Here is a 20,747-nt window from a genome sequence, read left to right as displayed (position 1 = left end):
TCTTCTTAGTTGTTTACTTCTTGAAATTCAGGTAATAGTTACTATCCTACTCTGTCTTGGAGTAGAAAAATTAATATGGGAACTGCTTTAAGGATACACAGAACTGTGGAGATTTGCCTTAAGTTGTTTGCCAGAAATAGAGGACTTTCCAAAAACACGCCTTGATTCTGATTGGAGATAGATTAGTTTTCTAACGCAAGATCAACTTACCTTGCACTACTTTGGTGATCTTTCTCTCAAGCGAGTATGTTTATATGTTTATAGAACATTAAGATTAGCTATCATATATCACAATTAGTATTTTAGGCTCTGTCCGTCCATCTTGATGAATAAAGACATAATATTTTTTAGATTAGACAAAAACTCTTAGTACGGGAAAACATGGAATAATGTAATTACTGTCCTGATAACTGAACAGAATACATCGGGGACTTTTAATCCATATGCAGTTCCAGAAAATATAACTAGACTGTATATTGTAGACACTAAAAGTTAATTTCTGGCCAGGCGCGGTGGCTCATGTCTTAACCCAGCATTTCGGGAGGCTGAGATGAGCAGATCAGTTGAGGTCAGAAGTTCAAGACCAGCCTGGCCAACTTGGCGAAACTCTGTCTCTATTAAAAATACCAAAAAATTAGTCAGGTGTGGTGGCGTGCACCTATAGTCCCAGCTCCTCAGGAGGCTGAGGCATGAGAATCGCTTGAACCCAGGAGGTGAAAGTTCAGTGAGCTGAGATCGTGCCACTGCACTCCAGCCTGGGTGACAGAGCGAGACTCTGTCTCAAAGAAAAACAAAAAGTTATTTTCTGTTCACAGTTGCTTTATCTAAATAGAGTAACCGTAGGATTATTTGGAGAAAACAGTGCTATAAATGTGTCCCTACAGGATAATGGAATATTGTTTTATGGCCCTGCTCCAAACTCTCCATTCTTTCAGAAATAAGAATTAAATAAATAACTGGGCACAGTGGCTGAGGCACGAGGATAGCTTGAGTTCAGGAGTTTCAGACTAGCCTGGGCAACATAGCAAGACCGCAATCTCTAAAAAAAGAAAATAATTATACTTCTACTTTTCCTCTGCCTTTTGTGTTCAATGTGTCAGTGAAAAAGGGGAAAAGAAGTTCTATGCTAGGAAAAAAAAGCAAAGTAAAAAAGAAGAGAGAAAATCAGTCCTTTTGATGTAGTGTAGAAGAATACTATATTTAGAATTAAAATTCCTGGGTAAGTGAACTATGTGTTATCTTGGTCAAAGAGTACGTATATTACTCTTTGAGCCTCAGTTACTGATCTGAAAAATGGGGATAATACCACCTTTCCTGCTGACCTCAGAATTGAGAAAAAAATCACATGAGATAATCCATGTAAAATAGGTGTTAGCTATAAATTCATATTTAAAAAAAAACTACCACTTTGATGACTTCCTTATACATAATTACAAGATTTAGATGTCTTTTTTATTTTTTTTGAGACAGGGTCTCACTCTGTCACCCAGGCTGGAGTGCAGTGGCACAATCTCGGCTCACTGCAACCTCTGCCTCCTGGGTTCAAGCGATTCTCCTGCCTCAGCCTCCTGAGTAGCTGGGACTACAGGCATGCACCACCATGTCCGACTAATTTTTGTTGTTGTTGTTTTTGTTTTTTTTTTTGTTTTTTTGAGATGGAATCTCGTTCTGTTGCCCAGGCTGGAGTGCAGTGGCGTCATCTCGGCTTACTGCAACCTCTGCCTCCTGGGTTCAAGTGATTCTTCTGCCTCAGCCTCCCGAGTAGCTGGGATTACAGATGCACGCCACCACGCCCAGCTAATTTTTTGTATTTTTAGTAGAGACAGGGTTTCACCATATTGGCCAGGTTGGTTTCAAACTCCTGGCCTCATAATCAGCCCGCCTCGGCCTCCCAAAGTGCTGGGATTACAGGCATGAGCCACCACGCCCGGCCTAGTTAGATGTCGTTTTAAAATTCAAGTGTATCTCTACGTGATGTTTTATGTTATTCTATTGGTTATGTTCATTGAAAGCATCCAAAGAAAAACATGGGGAAATTAAGATTAATGAATTTCAATAGGTAAAATGTAATATAAATATGAAAGGAGATTGTAAAATATTAAGGTTTTTATAAAAACCCAGAATTTTGAGTTAGGAGAGTAGGCCCTGGCTGGGCAAGGTGGTTCACACCTATAATCCCAGTACTTTGGGAAGCCAAGGCAGGAGGATCACTTGAGCCCAGAAGTTTGTGCCACTATACTCCAGCCTGAGTGACAGAGCAAGACCCTGTCTCTTAAAAAAAAAAAAAAAGTAGTTCTGGCCTTTTTTTTTGGGGAGGGGGGTGTAACAACCTTATTGGCATATTATTCACATACCATACAATTCACCCATTTAGAATGTACAATTCAGTGGCTTCCAGCCTCTTCACAGAGTTACACAGCCATATCCACAATCAATTTTAGAACATTTTCATCATCCCAAAAAGAAACCCCACACAAGAAACCCCACACTTGTTATCAGTCACCCTGTATTTTCCCATCCATACTAGCCCTAGGCAAGCATTAATCTACTTTGTTTCTGTAGATTTTATCTTTTGAGACATTTCATATAAATAGAACCATACACGTGGTCTTTTGTGACTGGTTTCTTTTGAGACGGTGTCAGAGTGCAGTGGCGCAATCTTGGCTCACTGCGGTCTCCACCTCCTGGGTTCAAGCGATTCTCCTGCCTCAGCCTCCCGAGTAGCTGGGATTAAGGCAGGCACCACCACATCCGTCTAATTTTTGTATTTTTAGTATAGACGGGGTTTCACCATGTTGGCCAGGATGGTCTTGATCTCTTGACCTCATGATCTGCCCACCTCAGCCTCCCAAAGTGCTGGGATTACAGGCATGAGCCACCACCCCCAGCCGTGACTGGTTTCTTTGTTTTTTGTCTTTTTGAGACAGAGTCTTGCTCTGTCATTCAAGCTGGAGTGCAGTGGTGTAGTCTCAGCTCACTGCAACCTCTGCCTCCTGAGTTCAAGTGATTCTCATGCCCCAGCCTCCCAAGTAGCTATGACTACAGGTGTGCACCACTACACCTGGCTCATTTCTGTATTTTTAGTAGAGACAGGGTTTTACCATGTTGGCTGTGCTGGTCTTGAACTCCTGACCTCAAGCAACCTACCTGCCTCAACCTCCCAAAGTGCTTGGATTACAGGCATGAGCTAACACACCTGGCCTGGTTTCTTTCACTTACATGTTCTCAGGGTTAATCCATGTTGTAGCACATATCAGTACTTCATTCTTATTTATTGTCAAGATTTCATTGTGTGGATATAGCACATTTTATTTACGCATTCATCAGTTGATGGACATCTGGGTTGTTTCTATTTTGAGCTGAATTTTTCCCAATTTTATTTTAAAATACCAACTTATAGATCCAAAAAACTCAGCAAGCCCCAAGCTAGATAAATACAGACATTGTATCTTAGTCAAACTGCTGAAAAAGAAAAGGAAAAAAATATTTAAAATAGCTGGAAGGAAATAAAAACTATTATATACAGAGGAACAATAGTGCTAATGCCAGCTGACTTTACATCACAAACAGTGGAAGCCAGACAACAGTGGAGCAGTATCTTTTAAATACTGGGGAAGGGAGAAACAAGCAAATATTTAAAAACGCTGTCAACCGAGAATTCTGTGTCTAGCTAAACTATCTTCCAAAAATGAAGATAAGATAAAGGCATTTTTCATCACAAGTAGACCTGAATCATAAGGAATGCTAAAGGAAATTCTGCAGGTTGAAGAGGTATAATATTAGGTGGAAAATCAAACCTATAAGAAGAAATTAGGTGTACTGGAAATGATAAATATTTGGGTAAACATAAAAGACTGCCTTTTTTTCTTCTTTTAATTTTTTTGAAAGATAACTGACCACTTAATGAAAAAAACTGTATTATGGGATATATTATATATGTAAAATATATGACAACAATGGCACAAAAGTGATGTTCAGTGTAAACTGACTACCATGAGGTTTTTATGTTGTAACCTAGAGAGCAGCTATTTCAAAAATTTCTAATAAAGGAGGTATAGCTAAAAAAAATAGAGGAATTAAATGGAATTAAAAAAAATTATTCACTCAGAAACAGGAGAGAAGAAACAGGACAAGAATAGGCAGGAGGGACAAAAATGAATAGCAAGATGGTAGATTTATACCCAGCCATATCCGTAGTTACACTAAATGTCAGTAGGGCTAAACACTCCAGTTAAATATCAGATTGTCAGACTGGATAAAAATCCAAGACCCAAATATATATTGTCTAAAAGATATGCACTTTATAAAGATATGAATAGGTTGGAAATAAAAGGATGAAAGAAGATGCATCCTACAAACAGTTTACATAAGAAAGTCGCTGTAGTTATATTCATGTCAGACAAAGTAGAATATAAGACAAGGAGTATTACCAGAGACAATGGGGACACTTTATAGTGTTAGAGGGTCCATTCATTAGGAAGAGAGGATAGCTGGGCGCGGTGGCTCACGCCTGTAATCCCAGCACTTTGGGAGGCCGAGGCGGGTGGATCATGAGGTCAGGAAATCGAGACCATCATGGCTAACACGGTGAAACCCCGTATGTACTAAAAATAAAAAAAAATTAAAAAAAAAAAAAATTAGCCGGGCGTGGTGGCGCATGCCTGTAGTCCCAGCTACTCGGCAGGCTGAGGCAGGAGAATGGCATGAACCCAGGAGGTGGAGCTTGCAGTGAGCCAAGATTGTGCCACTGCACTCCAGCCTGGGCGACAGAGTGAGACTCCACCTCAAAAAAAAAAAAAAAGAAAAAAAAGGAAGAGAGGATAATCCTAAGTGTATATGGACCTAATGATAGTTCTTTAAACTACATAAAGCAAAATCTGACAGATGAAAGGGAGAAATAGACAAATTCACAGTTATAGTTATTTTAATACCCTTTTCTCAGTAATGATAGAACAATTTGGCAGAAAATCAATAAAGACATAGATGATCTGAATAATATCATAACCTTGACTTTGTTGACGGTTATAGAACACTATAGTCAACAACATGGAACAAGAATGTATTGATGGGTTGTATGTGGTGGCTCACGCCTGTAATCCCAGCACTTTGGGAGGCCAAGGCAGGCGGATTGCCTGAGCTCAGGAGTTTGAGACCAGCCTGGACAACATGACAAAACCCCATCTCTACGAAAAAACACAAAAATTAGCCAGTCATGGTGGCGTGTACCTGTAGTCCCAGCTCCTTTTGGAGCTGAGGCAGGAGGATGGCTTGAGCCCAGGAGGTCAATGCTGCAGTGAGCCAAGATCGTGCCACTGCACTGCAGTCTGGGTGACAGAGCGAGACTCAGTCTCTTAAAACAAAACCCAACATATTGAACATTCACTGAAATGTGCTGAAACATAAAATAAGTCTCAATATATTTCAAGGTTAAAATCTTACAGAGTATGTTCTCTGACCACTGTGTAATTAAATTAGAAATGAACAACAAAAAGATATTCAGAAAACCCCCCAAAACTTAGAAATTAAACACTGCACTTCTAAATAACCCATGAGTCAAAAAGGAAATCAGAAGGGATCTTAGAAAATCTTTTTTTTTTTTTTTTTTTTTTTTTTGAGATGGAGTCTCCCTCTGTCATCCAGGCTGGAGTGCAGTGGTGCAATCTCAGCTCATGGCAACTTCTGCCTCCTGGGCCTCAGCCTCCCAAGTGGCTGAGACTACCAGCATGTGCCACCACACCCAGCCAATTTTTGTGTTTTTAGTAGAGACAGGGTTTCACCATGTTGGCCGGGCTGGTCTTGAACTGCTGACCAGAAAGTGAATGAACTTATGCAAGGGGAAGAAGGGTTTTTCAGGTAAAAAAAAAACCTCATGAATGAACTAAGGTACAGAAGCAAGAGCCTCCCTAACATATTTGCAGAATTTTAAGTGGCCCAGTGTGACCACAGTGATGGAAGAGACTATAACTTAATGATGGAATCAGATTGTACAGTCTTAAATGCCATATGAAGGAGTTTAGAATTATAGGCAATAAAGGGACCACTGAGGCATTTAGATAGGAGTGACATCAATTCCGTTTCTGTGTTTTAGAAAAGAATACCCGGTAGTAGTAAAGAAGAATTATTAAAGTTGGAGAGAGATTAGAGGCAGAGTTAACAGAAAGGAGATGTGAGAATCCAGTAGTCATTTAATTTGAAAAAAACAGGTATTCAATAAAATTTTGTGATTAACCGTTTTTATTTGGCTGTTCTTATTTTTTCTTTAAAATTAACAATAGGAATCCAGAAACGTTTTGGACCACCACAGGACTGTTTCCCCAGGAATTCATTATTTGTTTCCATAAATATGTAAAGATTGAAAGGCTTGTAATCCAAAGTTACTTTGGTAAGCAAATCTTACATTAATTTTTTCTTCTTTTTTTTTTTTGGTGCTCCAGGTAAGGCTAGTATTTTAGTTTTCATTATCCTTTCATTTTTTCCACAGGCAGAAGGCATATATGTAAACTTTTGGCAAAACGCTAGTTTTTCTTGATAGCATGGAATCCAGTCTTATTGCTGGGGTAAAAGGATGGGGATTATGGGGTAAATGCCTTGAGCTCAATTGGCCTCTCTGAAACTGCAAATTTGAAACCCTTCCAAAGCACATAATAATTTCCATGCAATTTACTGTGTAAAAGTCTTTGGCAAAAGGCCCTATTAGGAACATAAGACACCAGCTTGCCAGAACACTGAGTTCCATGACATCTTTATTCTAGATTCATTTGTCCTAGAGTTATTTGTCAAATTCTTGTTGAAAATCTGATAACTCTGATTATTTACATTGGATAGTTGAGATTCTTCTGTTACTAGTGGCATTTTCTCAGGAATTTAGGGGGATAATCTCCCTTGGGACATCATTCTAATCCTATTTATTTAAGGATAAAATGTATCAGACAAAATCATGGCGGGAAACAGAATACATCCCAGATGGTTCAAATGAAGAGGCTCTATTGATGGGGCTACTTGCAAAATTATGGCCTGGGTTAAGGGAACAAACAAGGCAAGGAATGATGAGGCCCTCAGAAACTAGCTATAGCAGGAAGCTGTAACCAGCCCTGGCACAAGGGAAGGAAATAGTGTTATCAGAGATCTGTGAGAGCTGGAGCCTGTGTAAAAGGGCCTAATAGGAGGTGTAGGCAGGAGAGTGTCAAAGATGTCACACTGAAGCAGAGAGGGAGTGGAGATAAAATTGGCTGATGTGCCTTCCCCACCCCAGTCTCCCCCTGGTGTCTCCCACTGGCCAAATCCAATCAGAAGCCAGTGGGTAAATGAATCCAGGTGATAGAGTCCACAGACGTTAGCCCCTCATGGCACAGAACAGGACAAAGAAGAGGAGGAATGGATCTGGAGTGGTAGAGACTGGACTGGAGCAGTGGAGAGAAACCAGTTTAGAAGGAAGATGACTGTATTCCTGATAAGTCTCTTCTCTCATTAATTGTGGAGGCTCTGGAGTCATACCTAAAGTTTGAATTCCATTTCTGGCACTTACTAGCTATATATCATTGAACACCTTGCTTGGCTCCTCTGAACCTGTTTTCTCACCAGGAAAATGGGTTAAAATACCTTTCTCATAAGATTGTAGTCAAAAGTGAGTGGATAAATATGTTTGACTCATCATAGGCTTTCCGTAAATGTTTATGACCAAGACCAGCAATAGTAGTAGTATCGTGAGTACACACAAAATAGTCGGAATAATGCCAAATTCAGAAAAGCTCCACTTGCTCTGTGTTGTATGGTTGCAAACATTTGGAAGATTAGTTACACAAGACTATATTTTACCATAGGGTTTTTTGGAAAAATACGGAGTAACTTCCGTGATGTTTCTGATCCCAGTGCTCTGTGTAGTTCCACTGTGCATGATAATCTCAGGCAGAGGGGAAAAGAAATATAGGGACAAAAACATAGAGCCAGATTAACACTTTATTTACTTTGTTTACAACGTTAGTACAGACCTTGAAGATTGAAAAGAGCACGTCTAAAGAGCCAGTTGATTTCGAGCAATGGATTGTAAAAGGTATGTGTTTCACCAGCATTGTTCTGAGCATGAAGGAGTAGATAATATTCCTTTGACTCCACATTTCTCATCTAGCTGCACTTTGGTGAAAAAAGATGACTTTAGTGATCCTTGTGACACATTTAGGGTCTAGAAAGACCCAGGTTTGAATACAAAGCTGCTTCTTCATTTACTGGTTATATAAGTATTAACATGTGACTTAATTTTTCTCAGTTTCAGAATCCTTATTAGGAAAATGGCGATGATATCTATCATTTAAGGTTTTGGTGAACTAGTGTCTGGCATATAATAGACAATAAATGTTAGTTTCTCATCTTCTTTCCTTTCGTCCTGATTAATGGTACTATTTAAATAGCACCAGCAGAATCGATAGCCTCTACTTAATTAAACACAGCATCTTGCTTTCATATGCCTATCTCTTTTCCCTTTCAAAATATCATGAAAATAATAGTAAAGGAATAAAAAGAGACATAAACCTACAAGGACAAAAGATTAAACAACCAGCAAACTAAAGCAAATGTGAGAAATCAGTGTATGTTATGATAAAGAGAAAGCAGATGGAAGAGTAATAACTTCTTTAGCTGAATGAACTATGTTACAACCTAAGGTCTTGACAAGGAGCATGTCAATAAGAAGCAAGCCACTTTGCCACACAAAACCCCAGAAAGGCCTAGAGCTCAAAGGCAACAGGTGCCATGGGAAGTATGAATGAGACCTGGGTCAGAAAACAAGGATGATTAGTTGAACATCTATATACAGAGTAATCAGACTCTAGGTACCTTTTTCCATCCTACAAAACTAGGTGACCACTCCTTTATTCCATAGACCCCCACCACAACCCTCAAGAGACAACTGCAAATATAGAATGTTGAGGCTCAGGAGACCAGATATAGTAGGTAGTGAGTGAGACATGGAGTTGAAAATAGGATACTAGTGGAAGCCTACACATTGAATAGTGGGAACACCAGCCTCCTTCCTGTGTTCTGGTATTAACGTCAGCAGCCAAGAGTATACCCTCAGCTGGGAGACTGGAACATTCATCTTTGGAGAAACTAATGGTCCTAGAAAAAAGACCTGTGGATACTGACAAAGGCCAGCCCATTTCTGGTCACCCTATTTAAGTCCAGTAATCAACAAGTGTGGCTCATGCACACAGTTTTCAAATGATGCAGTTTTCAAATCATCCACAAGTAACAAAAGACAAAGATCACAAGACATTAATGAAGACCTCAAACCCTGAATATAATCAAGCTTTTAGCTCTAATTTCCAATCTATAAGAAATACAGAGGATAGAGGAACAAATTAAGTGAAACCACGAATAGACAAGACGATAAAATCTAGAATGTGGGGCCTGGGCACAGTGGCTCATGCCTGTAATCCCAACACTTTGGGAGGCTGAGGGAGGAGGATTGCGTGAGTCCAGGAGTTTAAGACTGGCCTAGGAAACATGGCAAGATGTTGTCTCTACAAAAAAAATTTAAAAATTAGCCAGGGATGGTGACCTGTGCCTGTAATCGTAGCTACTTGGGAGGCTGAGATGGAAGGACCACTTGAGCCCAGGAGGTTAAGACTGCAATGAGCTGTGATCACGCCACTGCACTCCAGCCTGGGTGACAGAGCAAGACCCTATCTGTAAAAAAAAAAAAAAAAATCTAGAATGTGGGACATTGTACAGGACAACTGACCTGGTCTCTTCAGTAAGTCAAAGGCATTAAAAAATGTGTGGGGGGGAGAGAAAGCAGTTCAAGGTTAAAAGAGACTTAATTCTGATTTTAATAAACCAGTTCTAAAAAGACAGGGACAATTGGGGAAATTTGAATAGGAATTGGGTTTTATATTATATTAAAACACTATTTTTAATGTTGTTATGATGGTGGTATTATGGTTATATAAAGAATTATTATTTAGAAATGGATAATTAAGTATTTAGGGAAGCTAGGCTCACGCCCTTAATCCCAGCATTTTGGGAGGCTGAGGTGGGCGGATTGCTTGATCTCAGGAATTGAAGAAACTACCCTGGGCAACATAGAGAAATCTTGTCTCTACAAAAAATATATATTTGCTAGGTGTGGTGGCATGCACCTGTAGTCCCAGCTGCTTGGAAGGCTGAGGAAGGAGGATCACTTGAGCCTGAGAGGTGAAGGTTGCTGTGAGCTGAGAGTGTGCCATTACACTCCAATCTGGGCGACAGAGCAAGACCCTGTCTCAAAAGAACAAAAAAGTATTTAGAGGTGAAATGTCAATAATGTCTTACACTTGCACTTGCTTTAACTTTTTTTTTTTTTTTGAGGCTGGAGTGCAGTGGCGCAATCTCGGCTCACTGCAACTTCTGCCTCCCAGGTTCAAGTGATTCTCCTGCCTCAGCCTCCTGAGTAGCTGGAATTACAGGCGTGCACCACCATGCCTGGCTAATTTTTGTATTTTTGGTAGAGACAGAGTTTTCACCATATTGGCCAGGCTGGTCTCAAACTCCTGACCTCAAATGGTCCACCCACCTCAGCCTCCCATAGTGCTGGTATTACAGGAGTGAGCCACCACACTTGGCCTAAAATACTTCAGTGAAAAAAAAAATTGATAAATCCGCTATGATGAAATGTTAGTAATTATAAAATCTAGCTTATGGGTATAAGTGGGAGTTTTTTTATGTTCTCTCCTAAGTATGTTTGATATTTTTCTTTTTTCTTTTCTTTTCTTTTTTTTTTGAGACTGAGTCTCACTGTCGCTCAGGCTGGAGTGCAGTGGTGTGATCTCAGCTCACTGCAAGCTCCACCTCCTGGGTTCACGACATTCTCCAGCTTCAGCCTCCCGAGTAGCTGGGACTACAGGTGCCCGCCACCATGCCCAGCTAATTTTTTGTATTTTTTTTAGTAGAGATGGGGTTTCACCATGTTAGCCAGGATAGTCTCAATCTCCTGACCTTGTGATCTGCCCACCTCAGCCCCCCAAAATGCTGGGATTACAGATGTGAGCCACCATGCCCAGCCGATATTTTTCAATTTTTCATAACTAAAAAACTAAGCAAATGAAAAAGTTTATTATTAATTTCTGGTGATAGAGTTGTACAAGAAAGAAAATATCATTATAATGTATTACTTATTTCAGGAGTAAATAACCTTTAGATAGACAGAGTAATGTAACCATCAAGTAGGATTTCAAATTTGAGAGGAGGGAAAGAGGGAGAAGTTGAAGGAGGAAGAAGAGGGGATTTTGGTTTTAAAAAGCTAAAATTTCACCTACCATACTATATAAAGTCAGTAAAAAATTTATCAAAAAGGAATAAAAGCATATTATAATTTCAGGAAAAATAGCTTAAAAGAGTTAAGAATGTTTACTTTTAGGAAGCAGGACTAGAGGAGAAAGAAGGGGTAAAGCAGATTACTGATTTTCATTATTTCAGAAAAGGGTTAGGAAACAGAAACACAAGAGACTTCTCTTTTAATACTATGGGGCTTTTACATTGTGTACATTATTTTATATGAAGTTAATTTTGAATACTGTCATTAGCTATCTTTTTTTTTTTTTTTTTTTTTTTTTGAGATGGCGTCTTGCCCTGTCACCCAGGCTGGAGTGCAGTGGCGCGATCTCCGCTCACTGCAAGCTCCACCTCCCGGGTTCACGCCATTCTCCTGCCTGAGCCTCCCAAGTAGCTGGGACTACAGGCGCCCGCCACCACGCCTGGCTAATTTTTTTGTATTTTTAGTAGAGACAGGGTTTCACCGTGTTAGCCAGGATGGTCTCCATCTCCTGACCTCGTGATCCACCCGCCTCGGCCTCCCAAAGTGCTGGGATTACAGGCGTGAGCCACCGCTATCATTAGCTGTCATTATAGCAATTAAATCTTTCATGTTTCCAAAAGAATGTTTGATATGATTAACTCATGATCAAATAAATTAATCTGCTCTAAAATTACATAAGGAAACATTTTTAAAACTTGGATACCAGAAAAGATTACTTCATGGGCCACACAATTATGCATCATAGTGAAAGTTTCACCGAGAACCTCAGCTCTAGTTGTTACCCGTGGGTATGGCAAAATGGCTCCTTTCTGTTAGTAGCTGGATCCTCAAGTGTTCACTTTTCTTGAAAAGGGGATTTTTTAAAATAAATGTTTTAAAAAGAAATTTTCACATTTTATCAGTTCCTTATATTCTTTTACTATTAATATAATTGACATTTGTATTCCCTTTTGCTTGTGCTCACTAGGATATTTTATAGCTCATAGTTTATCTTTTTTGCCTTGTATGTCATATACCTCTATTTTTAAATCAAATTTCAACATGCAAACGATGATTCCTTCAAACCTGGTCTCATAATTTACCAGATATCATATTTTGCTGAATATAAATCTCAATAGCTATTCTCATGTATTTTGACCCTTAACTCATTTCTTCTGTTCCATTTATTTTTTAGATTTGGTACACACAGAGGGGCAGCTTCAAAATGAGGAAATTGTGGTAAGTGAATATACTTTATAGAATTAAAAATTAACCTGCACAATGTATTTAGACTTTAAACCTATCTCCATAGTCATAGTTAATATCCTCATGATATTATAGGTTCTGTACCTCAATCAACCAGTAGAGAAAGTTATTCTCAATAATAATAGAAGCTAAATGTACATTCATAAATTAGGCTCTTACCTTTCATAGAGAGTGACGGCAAGATTAAACAATTCATTTATTTTTTGTTTTATTTTTCTCGTTCATTTACTTTGAAGTATTTATTTGGTTTGCTTTCTTTCATTTGATTCTGTAGGCATTTTAGAATAGGAATGAAAAAAGGTCGAGATGCCAAAATTGAATGTTAATTTAAGCATGAAAGGACAAGGGAGATTCATATAAAGGGAACTAGAGCATAGGATCAGCAGCAAATAAGCCAAAGAGAGATGAGGTGGAAAGACAGCCAGTATTTTTCGACAACATTCCACTGGGCTTTGCTTGTCAAGTGAAATGAATGCCTGTTGATGAGGAAGCTGCTGCCTCATCAGGAGTTCCGCTATTCCTGGTAGTTGGTCAGGCCCTGGTTTTAGACAAACACAAAAAAGTAAAACAACTGAATATCTATTTATTAGGTGGTCGTGCTTTGTTTAATTAAGGTTTCCCTAAATGAGGGTTAAAATCATACCTTATCCAGTAAGTTTACTTCTTCACAACTTGCCAGAAGCTGCTATTAAATCAGTGTTTCAAAAAATTCTGTAGGAAGTTTTTGAATCCCATTAGTTCCTTTCTCTCCCACCAAAATTCACCCAAGTACTGGGGAGGCCAGTGAGGTCCTGAAAAATGATTAATGTTACTGAATTTTATTTTCCTGTTTTTTTTCTGTCTTTACCTAGTGGGTTATGATTAGAAAGCCCCTGCTACCTTTCATATATTGTTTCAGGACTCCACTGTGGAGGGTTACAGCATTATAGAAAATTTGGAAAATAGCAAGGGGGAATGGGAGGCTGGAAATCACCCAGAATTTTATTACCCTGTCACAAAAACTTTTACTGTATTTATTTTCTTCTAGTTGTTGACCATATGCTGTACAGTTAGAATAATAATGTGTGGACAATTTTGTGTCATCTTTTTTTAACTTAGTATTATATCACAGGCTTCATAAGTACAATTTTAAAATAACAGTTGCCAGTTGGCATACATTTAAACTAATTTTCTTTTTCTTCCCTCTGTCATTACACAGTTTGTCCCCTCTGTAATACACAGGGGACATCTACGCACATTCCTGCTACTGGGACCTTCACCTTTTTTCTTACTTTCTAAGATTAAATTTCAAGGAATAGAATTACTGGGTGCAAGATTGTAAACATACTTATAACTTTTAAAATATATTGGCTAATTGCTTTCCAGAGAAATTATATAAATATAAAAATGTAGTCATGCTTCAGGGTAGTATATTCTGAGGCAGCACTAACCAAAGGAAACTTCTTTATTATGAAAAATACTTTAGAAAGACACTTTTTTTTTTTTTTTTTGAGACAGAATTTTGCTCTTGTTGCCCAGGCTGGAGTGCAGTGGTGCGATCTCTGCTCACTGCAATCTCTGCCTCCCGGGTTCAAGCGATTCTCCTGCCTCAGCCTCTCAAGTAGCTGGGATTACAGGCGCGTGCCACCACACCCAGCTAATTTTGTATTTTTAGTAGAGACGGGGTTTCTCCATGTTGGTTAGGCTGGTCTCAAACTCCTGACCCCAGGTTATCTGTGCACCTCAGCCTCCCAAAGTGCTGGGATTACAGGTGTGAGCCACCGTGCCCACCCGACACTTTTAAAAAATTAGAAACTGGGCATGGTAGCTCACGCCTGTAATCCCAGCACTTTGGGAGACTAGTTTTGAGGCTAGTTCAAGACCAGCCTGGGCAACACAGTGAGACCCTGTCCCTACAAAAAAATGAGAGTTGCAGTTTTTAGCTCCACTTGCTATTTTTCATCAAATCAAGGCTGGTATTTAGCTGATATGTACCACAACTATTATATGTAGCTGGCCTTATATATTGTTATATATTTAGAATATTACTCCTGCATCAAGCTGTTTCTTTTGCTAACTGCTTGTTAACAGTTAACTAGCACTGCTAAAAGCATTTATATTGATTTTTTTCCCATACAGGCACATGATGGCTCCGCTACTTACTTGAGATTCATTATTGTATCAGCCTTTGATCATTTTGCATCTGTGCATAGTGTTTCTGTAGAGGGAACAGTAGTCTCAAATCTTTCCTCATAATTACAACAAAATGCTCTTGCATGATTTTTTAACAATATATTTATTTAAACAGGAAGTTGTCACTGATATACTTTATTAAAAGGATTTTTATCAATTTGTTTCAGTTTTTATTTACATTCTTTTCGATATTTGGGGTAAAGGAATTCTGTTTTTATCAGTCAGCAGTACTGGCCACCATGGGGGAAATGAGAAAGCTTTGGCTTCAGTATATAGCTTAATCAAGGAAGTGACTGCACATGAAAATTTAATGGGTAATACATTGCATCCCCACAGTATCCATTCTCGTGCTCTTCAGATCGTAGTGCATTAATTTTTTAATTGATTGATGCAAAGGACGAAGTGAGCAATATAGACAGTAAACAATGTAAGAGGTCAGAAAAGAGAAGGTACTTATGGAAGGGTTTCACTGACGTCATGGAACCTGAGGTGGGCCCTGTAAAACAAGTGATTTTACTTTTTAATTAAAAAAAAATTTTTTTTTGTAGTAGGGTCTAGCTGTCACCCAGGCTATAGTGCAGTGGCTCGATCTTGGCTCACTGCAACCTCCATCCCCTGGACTCAAGCCATCCTCCCACCTCAGCTTCCCAAGTAGCTGGGACTACAGGTGCATAACACCAAATCTGGCTAATTTTTGTATTTTTCACCATGTTGCCCAGGATTGTCTCGAACTCCTGAGCTCAAGCAATCTGCCCACCTTGGCCTCCCAAAGTGCTAGGATTACCAGCATGAGCCACTGCACCCGGCCTTTACTTTTATTTGTTCTGGCTTGAAAACCTCAGAGAAGGGTTAGGAAACACATAGTCTTACTTTTTGTTGTTGTTTTTGAGATAAGGTCTTGCCCTGTCACCCAGACTGGAATAAAGGTTGGTCTCAAACTCCTGAGCTCAAGCAATCTGACCACCTCAGCCTCCCGAAGCGTTGGGTTTGCAGGCATGAGCCACCACACCTGGCCCTCTTTCTCTTATTTAAGAATACTATTTCTTAAGTCCATGAAAAGATCTAGAAGCAGTGACATCCAAATATCAGTGAGCACATCAAGTACCCAGATTGTGATCTCTAAATACCTTTCCCATTAATTGGAGCCAAGACTCTTTGGAGGAATGGCCAATTCCAAAAGTGTGACAAGAAATAGATAAGATGAACCTGGGACATTTTGTTGTGCCAGAAAGTAGAGACTAATGGATAATGTCAAGAGGATACAGAAGCCAACATGAAAGTACTCTTATTAGCAAAAAAAAAAAAAAAAAAAGGGCAATTTGAGCAGAAAAAAAAAAATTTACAGTTGACTACAACCATACTGAATATATTTAAAAGTGAATCCATATTGATAGAAGAGAAAAAATAAAAGACTAAAACAAAACCCTCATTGGACTCCATGGGATGTAACTAGGGCAGAATTACTTATTTGAATATTTGTATTTAAAAGGAAAGAATTGGGCATCTATCATGTACAGACTATATTTGAGAGTTACTAGATAACCCTGGTAGATGAGAGAAAGTGCTTTGCAGAAGAATTCCTGCTTATTAATGTGGAAGATATGATAGAGAATCATCATTAGTCCAGGCATGGTGGCCCACACCTATAATCCCAGCACTTTGCGAGGCCAAGACGGGTGGATGGCTTAAGCTCAGAAGTTCGAGACCAGCCTGAGCAACATAGCTAGACCCCGTATCTACAAAAAAAAAAGTTAAAAATAACAAAACCAGGCAGAGTGGTACGTGCCTGTAGTCAGTCTCAGCTGCTTGGGAGGCTGAGGTGGTAGGTTTGCTTGAGCCCAGAAGATCGTGGCTTCAGTGAGTCACGATTGTGCCACCGCACTCCAGCCTGAGTGACAGAGCAAAACCCTGTCTCAAAAAAAAGGAAAAAAGTTATTGATTTGCATGAAATTAAACACTGATATAGGCAACAATCAGTGGATGAGCATTAATTGAAAGATTGGTGGGGAACTTGACAATGCAGGGATCTGAATCTATTGATTTATTAAAAATGGATTAACCAGTGTATCAGTTAGCTTTTGCTCTGTTACAAACCACTTCAAAGCATAGTGACTTAACGCAACAATTTCATTTGCTCACAATTCTGGGGATATGCTGGCAGTTTTTTTCTGGCTTGTGCTTGCTTTGCTATATCTGTGGTCAGCTGGCAACTCCTATAGTCTAGATAGTGTAGGATGACTTCACTCACATATTTTAAGGTTTGCAGGTTAGGAGTCTAGGTGGCCTCAGCTGGGACTATTCATCTCTGCTCCAAGTTGTTTCTTGTCCTCCAGGCTTCTTCAGATGATAGTCTCAGCATTCTGAAAAGTAGCAAAGGGGGAAATCCCCAGTGTGCAAAGTTTTCTTTTTCTTCTGCTATCTCTAAATACAGTGCAAATGATCTTTGAGTCTCTGTTTGCCATCAGATTTGCTGTTGTCTGCTTGCCAAATCATGTCATGTGTCCAAGCTCAGAGTGAAAACAAGGTACCTGCCCAAGGGCACGAATACAAGGAAGTCTGAAAAAATTGGGGCCAGGCATGGTGGCCTATGACTGTAATCCCAGCACTTTGGGAGGCCGAGGTGGGCAAATCACCTCAGGTCAGGGGTTCAAGACCAGCCTGGCCAACACGGTGAAACCCTGTTTCTACTAAAAATACAAAATTAGCCAGGTGTGGTGGCATGCGCCTGTAGTCCCAGCTACTCCGGAGGCTGAGGCAGGAGAATTGCTTGAACCTGAGAGGCAGAGGTTGCATTGAGCTGAGATCACGCCATTGCACTCCAGCCTGGACAACAAGAGCGAAACTACATCTCAAAAAAAAGAAAAAAATTGGCTGGGGTGAGAGGGAGCCATTACTGCTACAATCTGCTGCAGTCAAACACGGTATGCTTCCTGGTGTGATTTTATGTGAAGCACACAGACTAGCCTATGAAGTACTCTTGCCAAAATTACTGAACCTGAATTTAATCAAACTCTAGAGATAACCTCCATTTTCAGGAAACTCAGGAGATAGAGGAACAAGTAAAGCGACACTGCAAGGAATCAAATACACTAGTAGCCAGGAATGCAGCTTACTGAAATGTCCAGATTTGTGCTTTTCCTGGACATGGCAAGATAATACTTCCTGGCGTTTGTTTAGGTGGTGCCATGTGACCAGTTCTGCCCAATGAGATGAAGAATAATTGACTTCGAGGCTGAGGCATTTAATTGCCTATGTGAGACCCTTCGGGGCTCTTTTCCTCCTGTGCCATAATTGACCAGCAATGTTCTACACAGTAACTACTTTTATCAGTCTGGGTCTGGAAGTGATACTGATGTTTAACAGCAGGGCTCCTCATGTCTTTCCTAGTAATTATAACAAAATGCTCTGGCATGATTTTTTAACAATATATTTATTTAAACAGGAAGTTGTCACTGATATACTTTATTTAAAGCATTTGTATCAATTTGTTTCAGTTTTTATTTACATTCTTTTCAATATTTTGGGTAAAGGAATTCTGTTTTTATCAGTCAGCTGTAGCTCAATCTGAGATGGGTATATAGGAGGAGTAAGAAATTAAGCTTCGTTGTTTTAAGCCAATGAGATTTTGGAATTGCTCATTACCGCAGTATAACCTAGCCTATCCTAACTGATAGACAAGTCTAGAATGTGGCTCATCCTACAGGGCAAGCGACCTGGTTTCTTCAAAAAGTCAGTGGCATAAAAAATGTTAATTAAGGAAAGGGGCCTGCTCTAGATTCAAGGAGACCTAAGAGCTCCTATAACCACATGCCATGTGTGGATCCTGGTGGATGCTAATTTGAATAGACAAACTGAAAAATGACTTTTTTTTTTTTTTTTGAGATGGAGTTTCTGTCTTGTTGCCCAGGCTGGAGTGCAGTGGTACAATCTCAGCTCACTGCAACCTGTGCTTCCTGGGTTCAAGTAATTATCCTGCCTCAGCCTCCTGAGTAGCTGGGATTACAGGCACCTGCCACCACGCCCAGCCAATTTTTGTATTTTTAGTAGAGTTGGGGGTCTCACCATGGTGGCCAGGTTAGTCTCAAACTCCTGACCTCAGGTGATCTGCCTGCCTCAGCCTCCCAAAGTGCTGGGATTACAGGTGTTAGCCACTGCGCCTGGCCAAAAAAGGACATTTTAAGATAACTGAGGAAATTTTCTTGTAGACTGGGTGTTATTCATTTTACTATGTGTGATACTGGCTTTAAGCTTATGTAATAAAATGCATGAGCTTAAATGCATATAGATCTATGGGTGACTGAAATGCATGTAAAGCATATGAGATGCATATAGAACTATGGATGGAATGCATATATACATGAGATGCATATAGAACTATGGATGACTGAAATGGCCTGATAATCTAGAATTTGCTTACTATTTAAGCAGAGCCTTTATAAAGGAAAGAGGGTTAGTTGAAGCAAATGTGGCAATAAATTATTGAATCTGGGTGATAGATATATGGAGGTTCATTGTACGAGTATTTCTACTTTTATATATGCTTTAATTTTATTTTTTTTGAGATGGAGTCTCGCCAATTTTTTCCTTTTTTTGAGATGTAGTTTTGCTCTTGTCCCCCAGGCTGGAGTGGGATGGCGCTATCGTGGCTCACTGCAACCTCCGCCTCCCAGGTTCAAGCGATTCTCCTGCCTCAGCCTCCCTAGGAGCTGGGATTACAGGCACCCGCCACCACGCCCAGCTAATTTTTTTGTATTTTTAGTAGAGATGGGGTTTTGCCATGTTGGCCAGGCTGGTCTCGAACTCCAGACCTCAGGTGATCTGCCCGCCTCGGCCTCCCAAAGTGCTGGGATTACAGGCGTGAGCCACTGCGCCTGGCCCGGAAAAGCTAGTTTTAAATGGAGAAGAGTAGGAAAGGCATTTCAAAAGCCACATTGGTATACCAGATAAAAGATGTGAAGGTGAGTAGTCATTCATAATGATGAATTTGGGGAAAGATGAATAAAAAAGTCTGAGTAGAGCAAAAAGTGAAACTAAAACTGAACATTACAGCTAGATCACAGGCTTTCAGGTATTTTCTTGTAACACTGGAACCATTTAAGGTTTTTGAGAAGGAATGTGAATTACAGCAATTGTGTTCATGTTCAATAAAATGAAATGCTGAGCATTTTCTTTCTGCCAAGTTTCTAAACTGAAATGGCAATAACTCTTTGTGTAAGAAACACTGTGTTGAGGCTTACAGATTGCTAAAAGGGATCTCCAGAGGTTATCTGATTGATTTCTTTGGCACAGGCCTGGTGAGTTATCTTTAAGTCTTTTTTCTCTGTCTTCTGTGGATGCAGGAAACAATTGATGACTGTAGAACACCCATTTCATATACGGTATTTGAAAACAGCATGCTTTAAACTTCATTTTTCTAGGCTTTAAAAAACTCATTCTCATTATCACCTTAAACCACTCCAAATTTCAGGCAATAGATATGATATGTAGCTTTACCTTTTTGTTTGTTTTGTATTTCACTGCTGAACTACCCCATCACCTCTTTTTTTGTTGTTGAGACCGGGTCTGTCGCCCAGGCTGGAGCACAGTGGCACAAACACAGCTCACAGCAGCCTTGACCTCCCAGGCTCAGGTGATCCTCCCACCTCAGCCTCCCGGGTAGCTGGGACTACAGACACATATGCCACCACACCTGGCTAATTTTTTGTATTTTTTATAGAGATGGAGTTTCACCATGTTGCCCAGGCTAGTCTCAAGCTCTCAGGCTCACAGGATCCTCCTGCCTTGGTCTCCCAAAGTGTTGGGAATATAGGTGTGAGCCACTGCTCCCAGCTCCTCACCTTTTTAAAGTCTCATTTGTCCTCAACTGGCATCCTCTTCCCCCTTCATGTGGCCTTTTCTCCACCTGCCCATGGACTCCTAACTGCCACTGTGCTGTCTGTACTATGTGTTGAGGCCTTTGTGTTTGCTGTTTCCTCTGCCTGTAGTGCTCCTGCCACTGGTATCAGTATAGCTGGCTTCCTCATTGACATCAGGTCCTTACACA

At 39.9% G+C, this 20,747-nt stretch overlaps 1 protein-coding gene across 8 annotated transcripts in view; it reads left to right on the top strand.

Moving 5' to 3' along the window:
* IFT25 (intraflagellar transport 25) overlaps positions 1 to 20,747 on the top strand; it is a 45,755-nt gene that overhangs the window by 8,556 nt on the left and 16,452 nt on the right. For 7 of the 8 annotated variants that reach the window (XM_032137293.2, XM_032137290.2, XM_032137292.3 and 4 more), the window contains exons 3-6: positions 6,276 to 6,382; positions 7,982 to 8,050; positions 12,462 to 12,505; positions 14,651 to 14,822. In XM_032137293.2, coding sequence (XP_031993184.1) covers positions 6,276 to 6,382; positions 7,982 to 8,050; positions 12,462 to 12,505; positions 14,651 to 14,767 — 337 coding nt within the window. In that variant the 3' untranslated portion in view covers positions 14,768 to 14,822. Of the gene's footprint in view, positions 1 to 6,275; positions 6,383 to 7,981; positions 8,051 to 12,461; positions 12,506 to 14,650; positions 14,823 to 20,747 lie in introns of those variants that run through there. The other variant, XM_058430583.1, reaches the window with a different exon arrangement.

This window comes from Hylobates moloch, unplaced genomic scaffold (assembly GCF_009828535.3).
Source record: "Hylobates moloch isolate HMO894 unplaced genomic scaffold, HMol_V3 SCAFFOLD_18, whole genome shotgun sequence".
In the NCBI taxonomy this organism is placed as follows: domain Eukaryota; kingdom Metazoa; phylum Chordata; class Mammalia; order Primates; family Hylobatidae; genus Hylobates; species Hylobates moloch.
This window is presented reverse-complemented; position numbering and strand designations above follow the sequence as displayed.